Here is a 15,081-nt window from a genome sequence, read left to right on the forward strand (position 1 = left end):
TTGCAAAACTGCTTAATCATAATCATAATAGAGTAATCATATCACATAAAAATTTTTGTCAAAAAAGTAAAAAATCAGCATGTTTAAAATGGTGGTACAGACTTTCTGGTAACGGTTATAGAATTGCTATGCTGTCTAAATTGTACCTAACTGTTAAAGGAATCATCCTACAAAGTTTGAAATCAATAGGATAATTCTAACATACAGACAGACATACAAAGTTCAATTAGAAAATGCAAAAATATTAATTTTATGGATCTTTAATAAATTGTTTTTGAGTCATCCTGTAAAGGCAGCCAACTTTGACTTTCATTTGCATTCATCCCACTATACTCACTATACTAGTGTTCACATGGTATAGATATAGCACTAAATATTTATACATACATCCCACTATACTCACTATACTAGTGTCACATAGTATAGATATAGCACTAAATATTTATACATACATCCCACTATACTCACTATACTAGTGTTCACATGGTATAGATATAGCACTAAATATTTATACATACATTCCACTATACTCTCTATACTAGTGTTCACATGGTATAGATATAACACTAAATATTTATACATACATCCCACTATACTCACTATACTAGTGTCACATGGTATAGATATAGCACTTAATAGCACTGAAATAATCTCTAGTTCAGTTCTCTCAGAATTGTACAATTATGTAATGCCATGTCTTAGTAGTCTCTAGTTCAGTTTACCCAGAATTGTACAAATATTTAGTGTCATGTCTTAGCAGTCTCTTGTTCAGTTCTCCCAGAATTGTACAAATACTTAGTGCCATGTCTTAGCAGTCTCTAGTTCAGTTCTCCCAGAATTATACAAATATTTAGTGCCATGTCTTAGCTGTCTCTTGTTCATATTTCCCAGAATTGTTCAAATATTTAGTGCCATGTCTTAGCTGTCTCTTGTTCATATCTCCAAGAATTGTACAAATATTTAGTGTTATGTCTCAGCAGTCTCTTGTTCATATCTTCCAGAATTATACAAATATTTAATGCCATGTCTTAGCTGTCTCTTGTTCAGTTCTCCCAGAATTCAGGTTTGTTTGCATTTGCAAATATCACTCACATAGATTCAGATTGTTAAAAAATTGTATAAAAGGCAGAAGTCTTAACCCCAATTAAAAAAACAAATAACCCCTTCTGTAGATAACAATCATTGGTGGAAAAGTTTGGATACTACTTGTTTGTACTACCCAATCAAGACTTCAAAAAGTTTGTTTGAATTTGCAGAAATCATTCAAATGATTTTAGATTGTCAAAAATGAAGTGAAATTAAGGGGTCTCAGGGGATAAGACAATGTAAGATTGATGTAAAGCCCCAATTATAATGACAAAATTACCCCTTCTGTAGATAAAAACATTGTTGGAAAAGTTTGTAAACTGCTTTCTATTACTACACAAATTGAAAAGTATTATCATTTAGCTTTTATTGTGTTTCAAAAATACATCAGCATAAGATCTTTTTCATAATTGAACATTTTTTTGTAAATGATATAATTTTTTAAATGTACTGAATAAAATGACGAATTCTAAATATAAAGATAGAATTAACTAGTTTTTTTTCTTTTTAGAAGTTAGTACATGGATATTTATAATTAGCTGAAAAATAGTTCTTATCTCCTAGGACAAGATAGTTAGTAATACTAATGTAGTTTTTATTACTTTAACTCAAATTTTTCAACTTAAAAATATTGAAAGAGAATAGTTATTTATCGCATCGTCTTATTAGACAGCTATCTGCTGGTATTAAAATGAAAAAATTTAAGTTTTAAACTAGTTTTTTTAAGTCCGAGGGGCAGGGAAAAAAAGATTTCTTGAAATTTTGCAACTTCTCTCCCTTTCTCTTCTTTGTTATAAAAACTGATCATCTGCTATAAATCTCAGTTTGTTTATTTGTCCGTTCCATTATATTTTGGTGCTTTGCTACTTATTAATGTTGTCATCCTTGTTTAAATATCAAGCACAATAAAATTCTCTTTCCCAGAAAAATGTATATGTATTACATGCTATATATATTATATATGTATGTATGGACTTTTCTCAATTTTCATTTAGAATTTTATTAACTTTTAACAAAGATCATATAAAGTACTGGCGGTAAGGCCCCTAGAGGCCTCCCAAGGGCACTTGAGGGCAGGGAAACCCTTCCCAAAATAGTTATAAACCTTCCCTGGACATATAAGATGCTAACTATCCCTTTAGCCTTCGGCTCTTTGAGTCTAACAAAGCTGAAAATCAATATAATTTTTCGTTTTATTTAAAACGATGATATAAATAACAAAACAAATTACATTATTAGCTATTGATACAATAAAACAATCGGATCTACTGCAGTTCACGTGGTAAAATATTGCTGGTAAGCAATATTTCCAAAAATCTATGAATTTCAAAGGCTGATGGCTGCCAAACGGCTGAACGTACAGATCATGCCCGCACACTGTTTTAAGCGGCATAAGAAGGCCTACAAATAATCTAGAATATCCATAAATCAATAATGCATAATTATCTCGCAGTGCAGAGAAATGCGTAAAAAAGACCTATTTTACACGTTTTTTTTTCAGTGGAGCTTTCCCTGTGCATAATTAGATCTTGGCTATTCCAGATTATTTGTAGGCTTTCTTATGCCGCTTAAAACGGTGTGCGGGTATGATCTTAACGTTCAGCCGTTTCGCAGCTAGCAGCCTTTAAAATTCATAGATTTTTGGAAATATTGCTTACCAGCAATATTTTACCGTGAACTGCAGTAGATCCAAATAATCTTGTAAACATTTAGGCACAAAAGTAAAACTACAAAAGTAAGTATTATTTTATTCATAGATAGGCTAGAATATTAAGAGATACGACTAGAAATGATAGATTGATAATAACAATATGTAGATCAAACCTATTGGTTGAAACGTTTTGACACTCAATTTAAAGATTGAATTTTTTTGTGAATGAATTAATTTTTAGAAATGGAGAATGGTTGCTTGAGGACGATGACTGCATAATGAATGAGAACAAGTTACTCTCAGAGGCGTTACACCACCTACACGAGAAATACAGACATCAAGCTAGGTAGATACTTATTTAAAAGTAACAGGATGTCTGTGTGTCTGTATTATGAATGAGAACAAGTTACACTCAGAGGCGTTACACCACCTACATGAGAAATACAGACATCAAGCTAGGTAGATACTTATATAAAATTAACAGGATGTCTGTCTATATGTATAATGAATGAGAACAAGTAACCCTCAGAGGTGTTACACCACCTACATGAGAAATACAGGCATCAAGCTAGGTAGATACTTATATAAAAGAAACAGGATGTCTGTGTGTCTGTATTAAGAATGAGAACTAGTTACTCATAGAGGTGTTACACCACCTACATGAGAAATACAGACATCAAGCTAGGTAGATACTTATATAAAAGTAACAGGATGTCTGTGTGTCTGTATAATGAATGAGAACAAGTTACTCTCAGAGGTGTTACACCATCTTCACGAGAAATACAGACATCAAGCTAGGTAGATACTTATATAAAAGTAACATGATGTCTATGTGTCTGTATAATGAATGAAAACAAGTTACTCTCAGAGGAGTTACACCACCTACATGAGAAATACAGACATCAAGCTAGGTAGATACTTATATAAAAGTAACAGGATGTCTGTGTCTGTATAATGAATAAGAACAAGTTACTCTCAGAGGTGTTACATCACCTTTATGAGAAATACAGACACCAAGCTAGGTAGATAAAGGGTGGGCAAAAAAATGTGTAGATTTTTAAAATTCAAATTGCGCGGCTTGTGTTAATAGTAGAAAAATGTTACGCATACCTTTAGAACCGCTAAGAAGTCTATTTTTATGAAATATAACAACGTTTCCTGTGCTACACATAATTTAGGAGCTACGTGTTAAAATATCCCAACTGACTTAAAACTTGATTTACGAGTAAATTTTGGGAAATTTTATCACCTAGCTCCTAGATTATTTGTAGCACAGGAACCTTTCTTATATTTCCAAAAAGAATACAGTTTATAGCGGTTCTAACGGTATGCGTAACATTTTTCTACTATTAACACAAGCCGCGCAATTTGAAATTTAAAAATGTAGGCATTTCTTTTTGCAAAATATCTTCTCTAATTTTTAGTTATATTTGAAAATTTACTCGCAAGCCAAGTTTTACGTCAGTTGGGACATTTTAACACGTAGCTCCCGAACTAAACGTAGCAGAGGAATAGTTCTTATATTTCCAAAAAAAATAGACTTTTTAGCGGTTCTAACGGTATGAGTAACATTTTTCTACTATTAACACAAGCCACGCAATTTGAATTTTAAAAATCTTCGCAATTTTTTGCGCACCCTTTACTTATAAAAAAGTAACAGGATGTCTGTCTGTGTGTCTGAAAATGAATGAAAACACAGACATCCTAGGGAGGTAGGGGTCATTTAACTGTAAATTACACTGGTACCCAGAGTTTTAAAATCACGCTATATTAGTTTGATTTGAATTTCCATTAATTATCTCTAGTGTCTTTTGTAGCTTCATCCCGTCAAATCTTACTCAAATCTTCAATTTAATTTGAAAAGTCATATAAATATTTTCATTTTAAATACAAGAAACAAAGAAAATATTTTTACAGAAAAACACACATGTTAGATTTATATTTTAAGCTAAATATTGATAAAGAATATTTTTACTGTATAAAATATTTTGTATTTCCATAATCATGCTTTTTCATCAATTTTCTTACATTTTTCTTTATAAAAACAAGGAAAATTTAATCTATTTTAACAGTTAGGAGGTTGAATCCATTTTATACATAATTTATGATTTTGGTTTTGACCCACTAAAAAATGTAATGAATTATTCCATTTTTATAGGCAGATATGATTTTTGTAATCTACCCTTCCAATTTTGACTCTCTTAGTGATGATATCATTAAGGTCCATACGGTTTTTGTAATGTACCATTCCACTTTCAATAGAGCTGAAACTGGAATGGTGGTTTATACTTTTAACATCGACATAATTCAAATAATACATACTATTTTTAGGTTGTGTTAATCGTAAAAATGTATAAAATACTATTTATAATTTTAAAAAATGTATGTTAAATGAAAATAATATTTAGTATATGCCATTAATATTATGTCGATTTAAATAAGAAAATCAATGTTTATAAATACGCTAGTTTGTAACCATGAATGTACCATTTAAGTTTCGTTTCTATTGAAAGCGGAATGGTATATTTCAAAAATCATATCGGACATGATGATATCATTACTAAGAGAGGTCAAAACCGTAATCATAGATTATATTTCTGCATCTATAAAAATTTATTCATCTTCCTAACTGTATAACGAAAATAAAAAATGTTAAGTAATAATCAAAATTGAAACACGATTGATTAAAGAAACTCAACACCTTAATAATTGCTAAAAAAATCAAAAGCATATATCAACAATAAAATAACATTTTATACCTACATATTTCACTGTTAAAATAATTTTAAGGATTTTCTGTATCAAGACATAATAAGCAAAATACTTTAAATCATTCTTATAGGCTAGCATAGAAGTAATGTTTCCAGAATGGCTTCGAAACCAATTAATATCCGCTGAAATAGAACGGCCGGTTCTCAGCCATACTGAAAAAATCATGTATAGAATTATATTACAGACAATTTTCCACGAATATTAAAACAACAAAAATAAAATTAATATCCGTTTTGTTATCCAGGGCCTTCGGATTCTCGGGGCCATTTAAACTGGTTTTAATCATAAAATTTTTCGGGTATAGTCCCTTTCGTGGCAACGCACCTTAAGGAGCGATTCGTCATATTTTCAAAATGGCTTTTGACAGGCTATTTTAGGTTAGGTTATATTGGGTTAAGTAATTGCCCCGCAGGTTTAGGCAATTGGCCTCGCAGGTTTAGAGCCCCCTAAAAATAGGAGAAAAACTACTATGAAAATACGAAGAAACTTCCCTGGGACTTTATCCAATTTATATTTTAATATCCGCGGAAAGCTGTCTATAATTCGATGCGATAAATAAATTTTACATACAAAGATGTAAAGGAATATGTAATGGACATTTTTACATTTTTAGGACTTGATTATAGAGTTGCTTCGCCTATAATATTGTACTTTGTTGTCCAAGGAATCAGTAAACCAAAAATCAGATCAATTGAATAATTAGATCACATAAAAATTTGTTGTTAAAAAAGTAAATGTTTAAAAGGAACGTACGGACATTCTGGTAATGTTTAATATTATAGAGTTGCTACGCTTTCTAAGTCGTACCTAATTACTACATGAATCACAATGCAAAGTTTCAAATCTTACAATTCAAACACGCCTAAATTAACGAAAAATAGCTATCCGTTCCGGACCTACCCTAATTATAGAAAAGCTTCGCTTTTAAAAATAGGGACAGCGTCTATTATACATCTCCTTAAATACTTCCTTTATTTTTATTTTGTATTTTTATTACGTAATACGCTGTCCCAATAATTAAAATTGTTGTTTTTAGTGGAAGTGGAATTGGCTTGGAGCTCGGAGCCGTTATTGTAGTTGGAATTCTATTGGGTAAGAAAAACATTTTTTCGGGGAGAACGAAAAGTGTCATGAATGACGCTATAAAATACGTCTGAAAAGGAAGGACGAAAGCAGTGGGAAACAAAACCCCTATAAAAGAGATGGATTTAGACATATTTTTATGACGTCACACATGACACTTTCCGTATTATTTTGCGCCAATATTTTGTCGCTCAAATAAACACTTTCTTTTGAAGGGTGAATTATTTTATTGTCCCTATGTGATGATGTCTGTCTGTCTGTCTGTAGCTTAATATCTCGCTAACCACTGAACCGATTTTGTTCTTCTATGCAGGTTCCAGGTATGGGTATAACTATTTTTATCCCAGGAGAAGTCGCACTGGAAAGAGATCACCCTGAATTCTTTAGTTTTAAAACTATAATATGGACGGTGGAGGTTCAATCTTCCCGAGGGGTTAGAGGGGGTGGTGTTACCTGAAATAGCTTGCTCTAATACAGATTTTGATAAATAATTATTCATTATTTGTGGCTGGCGAAAAGTGTGTAAAAAGTCTTTCCAGTATGGCTTCAAAGCCGATTAATGGTCGATGGATTAAAACCAGTTCTCAGCGTTACTAAAAAATCATGCATAGCATCCTATTATAGACAATTTTTCACAAATATTTAAATTAAATTTTAGATTAAAACCAGTTTTACTAGCCCCTAGGGGTCGAATGCTTTCATTTTACTAATCGCGAAAGGCTGTCCACAATACGATGCAATAAATAACCATTCTCCTGATACATAATCCCTTGTACGTGTTTCAATCAACTTAACTTTTCTTATTATCCTAGATTTTCAAACCTTTTTAGATTCTTAATTAAACTACTTAAGTTAAAAATTTTCCAAAATTACAAAACAAAAATGTATTTAAGAGTTTATTGTTGGTATGAAATTGTTCGGTGGAAAGTTTTCTAATTAAATTACTGAAAGTAGTTCCCCTTAAAGTTATTGCAGAGCCCCCCCCCCCCCCCTCCCCATATTTTTAAATAAATTGAAAATTAAGGACGGAATTTTTTGGAGATACGGAAAGTGTCATGTGTGACGTCATAAAATATGTCTACATCCATCTCTTATTTAGGAGTTTCCTTTCCCACATCTCCTCTTCTCTCATCCTTAATTTTTTAGACGTATTTTCATGACGTCACCCATGACAATTTCCGTATCTCCAAGTTTGTTTGTTTATTATGTTAAGTCAGGTTAGGTTAGGTTATATTGGGTACTGGGAAGCCCCCAAGGATCAAAGATCCGCAGGTTTGGGCATATTTTCAAAATAAAAATTCAAAATAAAAGATAAAAGGGGTGGTGGTTTCAATACTCGATAGAAACTTTGAGTGAAAGAACCTACATACCAAATCAAAACTATAGTACCAGGAAAACATTACAAAGTTACCTAGAACGATTTTGTCCAGAAATCATACCATAAGAAGTTTGAACAATACACGATAAAGAAAATTAAATTTTTAAGTACTATAGGAGAAAGGGTAAAAAAAAACAGGATAAATAGATTAATAAATTTACCTTAGCTATTAAGTAGCTACGCTACCTAACCTGACACAGTTGGTTAACTTAAGCATATCTCTAGTCTACACTGAGTACTACTACTATGGACATACAGACATACACGACCTTAGTTATAGAGTAGCTACACTACCTAACCTGACAAAGTTGGTTGATTTAATCATATCCCTAGTCAACACTGAGTACTACTATTATGGACATACAGACATACATACCCCTAGAGTATAGAGTAGCTACACTACCTAACTTGACAAAGTTGGTTAATTTAAGCATATCCATAGTCTACACTCTATTATGGACATACAGACATACATACCCCTAGAGTATAGAGTAGATACACTACCTAACCTGACAAAGTTGGTTAATCTAATCATATCCATAGTCTACACTAAGTACTACTATTATGGACATACAGACATACATACCCCTAAAGTAAAGAGTAGTTATGCTACCTAATCTGACAAAGTTGGTTAATTTAATCATATCCAAAGTCTACACTCAATGCTATTAGGGAGATGTAATTGTACAAATATTCTGTAAAAATAAGAAGCTATTTACCTTTAGAAAGAAAAAGGGCTTCTTACTTTGAAGATTTGGAAAACTGCTGAGCAATTAACTGTCCATTGTCCTATCCCTGTATCCTTAATAAGCAGGGAGGGAGGGGACATTGGGCTGTTAATTACACTAGTCCCCAAAGTTTTATAATAACATTTTCTCATTCGTTGGCTCAACATCTTTGGGGACTTCTATTGAATTTTAATTTGCCTTCAAATTAAGTTGAGTGTCAAAACGTTCCAACCTCTAATTGTAATCTTCGATTGGGGTGATTTTATATATCATCATTGGCGATGTACATTGGCCATTGTCCTATCCTTATATTCCTTAGAAGTCCTAATATGACAACCTCAGTAAAAGTTAAAACAAATAATGAAAACAAAACTTTTTTCTTCTTTGTAAACATTAAGGCAGGCAGGGAGGGGACAGTGGACTGTAAAAACATACTGGTTCCCAAAGTTTTATAAATATTTTCTCGTATTCATTCGAATCTGGTGGATAGGAACCGGTTCTCATCCATACGAAAAAACTATGTCTAGCATCGTATTATAAACCGCTTTCTATGAATATAAAAATGTACAATCATAAGATTAAAACCAGTTTTTTAGCCCGTGCCTTCAGCACCTCGGGGCTAAAAAAACTAGTTTTAATCTTATAATTGTGCATTCTATATCCGCGAAAAACGGTTTATAATACGATGAAAGAAATAACTATTCTCTCATTGATTGGCGTTGGGATTAGTTGATGCAAAATAGAAGTATCCAAACTTTTCTACCATTAATATTAATTTATTGTAGGGGTAATTTTATTAATCATAATTGGAGGTGAGTGTACATCAATTAATTGTCCATTGTCTTATCCCGTAAGATTCCTGGTATACAAACATGAACAGTACTTAGACAAGAAGTCAAAGACCAAAATACATATAATACATAGCTGTAATATATACATACCATTACTATTACCTCGTAAGGGCGAGATTTATTTAAGTGATCATTTAGAGGACCCAGAGCATCTCCACGTGTAATGGGATGCGATACTCTAACACCCAAGGATATTAGGTTAAGTAACATCCATAAGACAACCCACCCTTTGATTGCACGACGTTTGTCTGAGTTGTCCTAACTATGCATTGCATTGAGTTGTGTCTGTTTATGGTCCAAGGCATTCACCCTACTCTTACTATTCATGTCGTGCACCTGCCTTAGCAGCAATAGGAACCTTTTTTGACGCGATGTCGGCCCGAGATTCGAACCTATCGCCTCCCCGGCGACGAGCGGCTGCGCTACGTGTTGAGCCACGATCGCGGGTAAAAAATATATACATAAATATTGCAAGGGATCTTAAGGGATAAGACAATGGTCAATAATTTGATATACACTCGTAATTATGGCAAACAAAATTTACCCTTTTGCAGATCAAATTATTGTTGAAAAAGTTTAGATACTGCTAGTTTGTACAAACAAATCAAGATTTAAGGTCTCAGAGTTTTGTTTGTAATACTTTGGGTACTAGTCAGGGAAAAGGGAATGATATTCCCTCCCCTTTTCCTCCCCTTCTTACCCACCCCTCTTCAATTACATGAAAAAAAACTAAATATACTTCCACATACTTTAAAGGTTTTGTGATTATTTTTGTAGAATTGATTGTTAGAAGGGCTACCCCTGGGTACCAGTGAAAGTTACAGTCCCCTCTTCCATGATATTCACATAAGTTAGAATTCTGCATATCGTCCATGCTCCTCATTCAAATGAGGGTGGTTTAATATGGGACACCTGCCAACACTCTAGGCCAGGGTGATGTAATAATTGAGTAGCCAGCTCATAATATAACAATAGAATACATCCAGCTGTGCGAGAAGCTTCCCAACCTATGATTGGCCAAAGGATTCTCACCTCCAATCTCCGTGTGCATCTGAATCCCAATTTCAGAGAATCAGGGCTACATACATACATTCATGATATTAACTCAGATACCAGTACAAATATTGCCAATTATACACCAATAGAACAAATTGACAAAAACACACCTCTTTTTGTCAAAAACACAGAAGCTATACTTTTGCTAGTCCTAGAAGTGGTAGCATCCCACAAAAACTCAAACACACACACTCATCCTACTACTTTGTTTTTATTTCAGTGATATCGATGGTGATAGCTGTGTTGCTCTACTTCAAATATAAATACACGGAAGAAATTTATCTACAGGTACAAAAAAATTTTCTATGCAGCGAAGCTACTCTATAAGTTAATATGCTATTTGGTCGTTCAAGCAATAATCACAAAGGTTAAAAGAAATGGAATGTTTTCTGTATGATTCTAAATTTAATCTACTTATTATTCAGCTTTTAAAGTCATATACGAAATTTTAACTGAGGATGTGATGGGGTGGGATACATTGTAACCCCCCCCCCCTCCCCTTGAAATTCTTTGGGAGATACACCGCCAATGTACATGCTTATACTAAAATCTTGCATTTTAAAAAGTCCGTTTTTTGAAGTAAAAGGTATTAAATCCTAAAATAAAGGATTTCTACATTCTTCTTAGAAAAAAGTAATCTCCTTCTTTTAAACACAGAAAAGTACATTACATTTTGCGCAAAAAGACTAAGAATTAAAAAATCCTTTAAAATACTAAAAAATAAATATTGTGATCTTATTACTCTATGCAAAAAGATGTACGTCAACTAAGCTGAAACTTTTCTACATCCAAGGAATGTCCGTTCGTCCATATGTTGCAGATATCAATTTTCTATTACCATATCCTCTGTTAAATAATAATTTAATAATATTGATATACAACTATAATATTCCTGTATAATAAATTACTAATCTTCCTATTTAGGATGATATGATTAATATAAAAGAAAACATGTCAAAACAAATTATCTTCTAGAGCTATATCCCTCTGTGTATTAGGGTGGGCCCATTTCACCCTTTTTTTAGATTTTACTGTTATCATAAGTTGTGGAAGTCATATATATGTATGATAAGCCCCATTCAAGTTTCAAAAGTGACTTGGCTCTTATGGCTGCCGGCGCGCGGGGGGTATAAATAGTACCCACCCCCTTATAAAACCAAAAATTTAAATTCCTTCAAACACAGGCATGTTGCATATCAAAATGACCGCATTGAAATGCTGATTACGAATCTGAAATTCGTTTTGAAAAATATTGCTCCTAGTTTGAATAAGATCTCATTAAGTACCTAAAAACAGCTGATTTGGTCAAAATTGTTCATTTTAGTAGGTTATTTGAAAATCATTTCAGACTGAATCAATATTTTTCAAAACGATTTTTAGATCTGTAATCAGCATTTCAATGCGGTCATTTTGATATGCAACATGCCTGTGTTTGAAGGAATTTCAATTTTTGGTTTTATAAGGGGGCGGGCACATTTTCAACCCCCCGCGCGCCCATTGTTTTTGAATTAAAAAACCTCTTTCGAGTTTTACAGTGTTTTATATTGGCCCAGTAACTCTTGCCAATGTCTACTAATGTGAAATTCCAAAATCGACCCACCCTACTGTGTATACAGATAATAATTTACAGATGCAATATCCCTGTATAATACATTACTAATCTTCTTATTTAGGATGATATGATTAATCTGAAAGAAGACATGTCAAAACAAAATCTATTTGAAGAGCTAGAAAGATTCTAATTATCATGATTAAACATAATATAAAATAAAGATTATTCCCTTATTTTGCTAGTGGGTGAAATTATACCCCTTGCCAAACCATTAAAAAAAATTTAAAAGAGGAGGGATGTTTTTTCCTATGCCTAAACCCCCGCTTTGGCCTAATTCTACTGGGCTATCTAATACCTAATAAAACCTAACCTCACCTTACCTAACGTTATGAGAGAAATGAGAATTTCTCGGCTCCTATTGAAGATATACTGTTGACATTTTTTTGGTGAAGATTCCCTGTATCAATGAGCATCAAGTGTATAATTTAATTTGACCGTCAGACTGTCGGTCATTGAATAATAACATAAGAAATATCTCTTTAAAGGTTTCGTTATTTTTATATATCCTTTCAAATACGTATGGAATAGTTTTATTGGTTCATCAATCTTTGGAGGGGGTTATGTTTTGTCCACTTGCAAAATTCTGAGTTGAACCAATATTTATATAATATTTCAATTAATATCAATTACTCAGCAATAATAATAATAATTTTTTCGTGAATAATATTTATATTTTGTGATCGATTGATTCCATGCAAACCGTATTTTAATGATTTACTGTAGAAAATAATTTTTACTGAGGAATCTTGATTTTAGGTATTACTAGTAAGTTGGTGTGTCATCTTTCTAGATCTAGCGCAGTTCACGGTAAAATGTTCCCAGTAACGACTATAACCAAAAATCTATAAACTTTAAAGGCTGGTAACGGCCAATTTTTATTTGCTTGTAAAAAATTTTACCAGAAAAACGAAGGCTTACACATAATCTGGAAATTATATTACTAATTAATGCACAGTTATCTTGGATCCTAGGACAAACGCAGGAGTCCCGAACGTCGGAGTGGACAAACTTCGGAGTGGAAACTTCACCTATTCTAACCTATTTAAAACTATAGTTTTTAAATACCTAACCCCTGCGGGGGCTTATTTATATATTCATATCTTAACCTAACATAACCTGTACAGAAATACTTAATCAAATTAATATACTAATACTCCTGCGTTTTTCCACTCCGACGTTTGAGACTCCTGCATTATCCTGGAACCTTATCTTGCAGTTCACGGTATGTGGTCTTAACATGTACGTTCCTTCGTTTAGAAGTTAGCAGCGTTTAAAGTTCATAAATATTTGGTGATAATCGTTACCCGCGACAGTGGCTCAACACGTAGCGCATCCGCTCGTCATCGGTTCGAATCTCTGTCCGACACCGCGTCATAACTAAAGACGTTAAAAATGGTTCCTACTGCTGCTATGTCAGGTGCGCGACATAAATAGTTAGAGTATGGGGAATGCCTTGGCCCAAAACAGGCGCAACTCACTACCATGCACAATTAGGACTTCTCAGACAAAGGTCGTGCAATCAAAGGGTTGGTTGTCATAGGGCTTAGTTCTGACAACCCTATACCATATCCATAAAAAGCCACATTGTTACAGAAAACCTGACAAATTGTCAGCGGCCTATGCTCCCCCCTGTGGAGTGAAAAGGGATTGTTACTGTTACTGTTTAATCGTTACCAGGAACATTTAACCGTGAACTGCACTAGATCCAATATTTTCTTATTTACTTCATTTGTTCCTGAATCAAATTTTAATTTTTATCATTTGTTTTTTTTTAATTGACTTTTTTTAAAGCATTTATTGTTAAATAAGCCCCTTGACTTTTGGACGCATTTGTTATTTTAAACAGAGCTAATTCAGTTTAAGTTTTTTTAGTCCGAGGCTCGGCAACCACACTTCAGTTGTCTGTAAGTAAAAATTATCTGCCGAGCCATGTTAAAAATTAAATTTTGATTTTAAATACTTTTTACTCCAAATTTCATGAATATAAAACTAAATTCAAATATAAGAAACTGTTAGTTTTAAAATATGTTTAAAATATATCTAAAATTTAAATCTAATCAAAATGTATTATTTTGTAAATATATTCTGCAATGATTAATTTTGTGATTTTTTTTGTATTTGAAGTGTTATTTTATAATAAAATTTAATTAACAACAGTTTGACTTAAGTGCAGTGTTTGATCGAGTGTCTGACGTCAACATAACATTCTAATCGATATATAATTACTTGGATGTTGCACCAGATTTTCATGTACTCTGTGAAAGTAATACTCATAGCTGAATAAAATAACGATTCCCATCCATCCACCCCATTTATACCATTTCCTCCCCCAAATACTGGATGAATGAACTGACCAATTCATGAGGTCTATATTAGCAGCCTAGTTATTTAACGTTAAATTTTCTCCTGTCAATATATCCACATATATCCTATATCCATTATTATATTCTAAACAAACTTGTTATAAACTTAGGGAGGGAGGGTATATAGGACTTAAATTACACTGGTACTCAAAGTTTTATAACCACGATATCTTATACGGAGACTCAAAAACTGATGGAACTTTTTCTTTGAAATTTGATTGATTGCTCCAAATTATAGTGTCAAATTTTTTCATCTAATATATTTAATCTACAAAATGGGTAATTTTGATTTTATATCAATTCATCGTCTTGTCCCTTAAGATCCCAGACAAAAATTTTTTATTCCTAAACAGTCAGGGTTAAATGGACCTTACAATGGGAGGATAAATTTAATCAATAAACTAACCTCTTACATTAATGGATCAGTTTTGACTTTGCTTGTATGTACCATCCAATCATAATTTAATAAGGGTGCCTAAAGTTTTAAAACACAATTAATGG

At 32.7% G+C, this 15,081-nt stretch overlaps 1 protein-coding gene across 1 annotated transcript in view; it reads left to right on the forward strand.

Moving 5' to 3' along the window:
* The window catches only part of LOC145323272 (uncharacterized), a 39,835-nt gene extending 25,462 nt beyond the window's left edge, over nt 1–14,373 (forward strand). The window contains exons 10-13 of the mRNA XM_080165701.1: nt 2,979–3,083; nt 6,546–6,601; nt 10,826–10,893; nt 12,279–14,373. Coding sequence (XP_080021827.1) covers nt 2,979–3,083; nt 6,546–6,601; nt 10,826–10,893; nt 12,279–12,347 — 298 coding nt within the window. The 3' untranslated portion in view covers nt 12,348–14,373. The remainder of the gene's footprint in view (nt 1–2,978; nt 3,084–6,545; nt 6,602–10,825; nt 10,894–12,278) is intronic.
* Nucleotides 14,374–15,081: the final 708 nt, after the last annotated feature.

This window comes from Acartia tonsa, chromosome 6 (assembly GCF_053477335.1).
Source record: "Acartia tonsa isolate MP-2025a chromosome 6, ASM5347733v1, whole genome shotgun sequence".
NCBI classification, from domain to species: Eukaryota; Metazoa; Arthropoda; class Copepoda; order Calanoida; family Acartiidae; genus Acartia; species Acartia tonsa.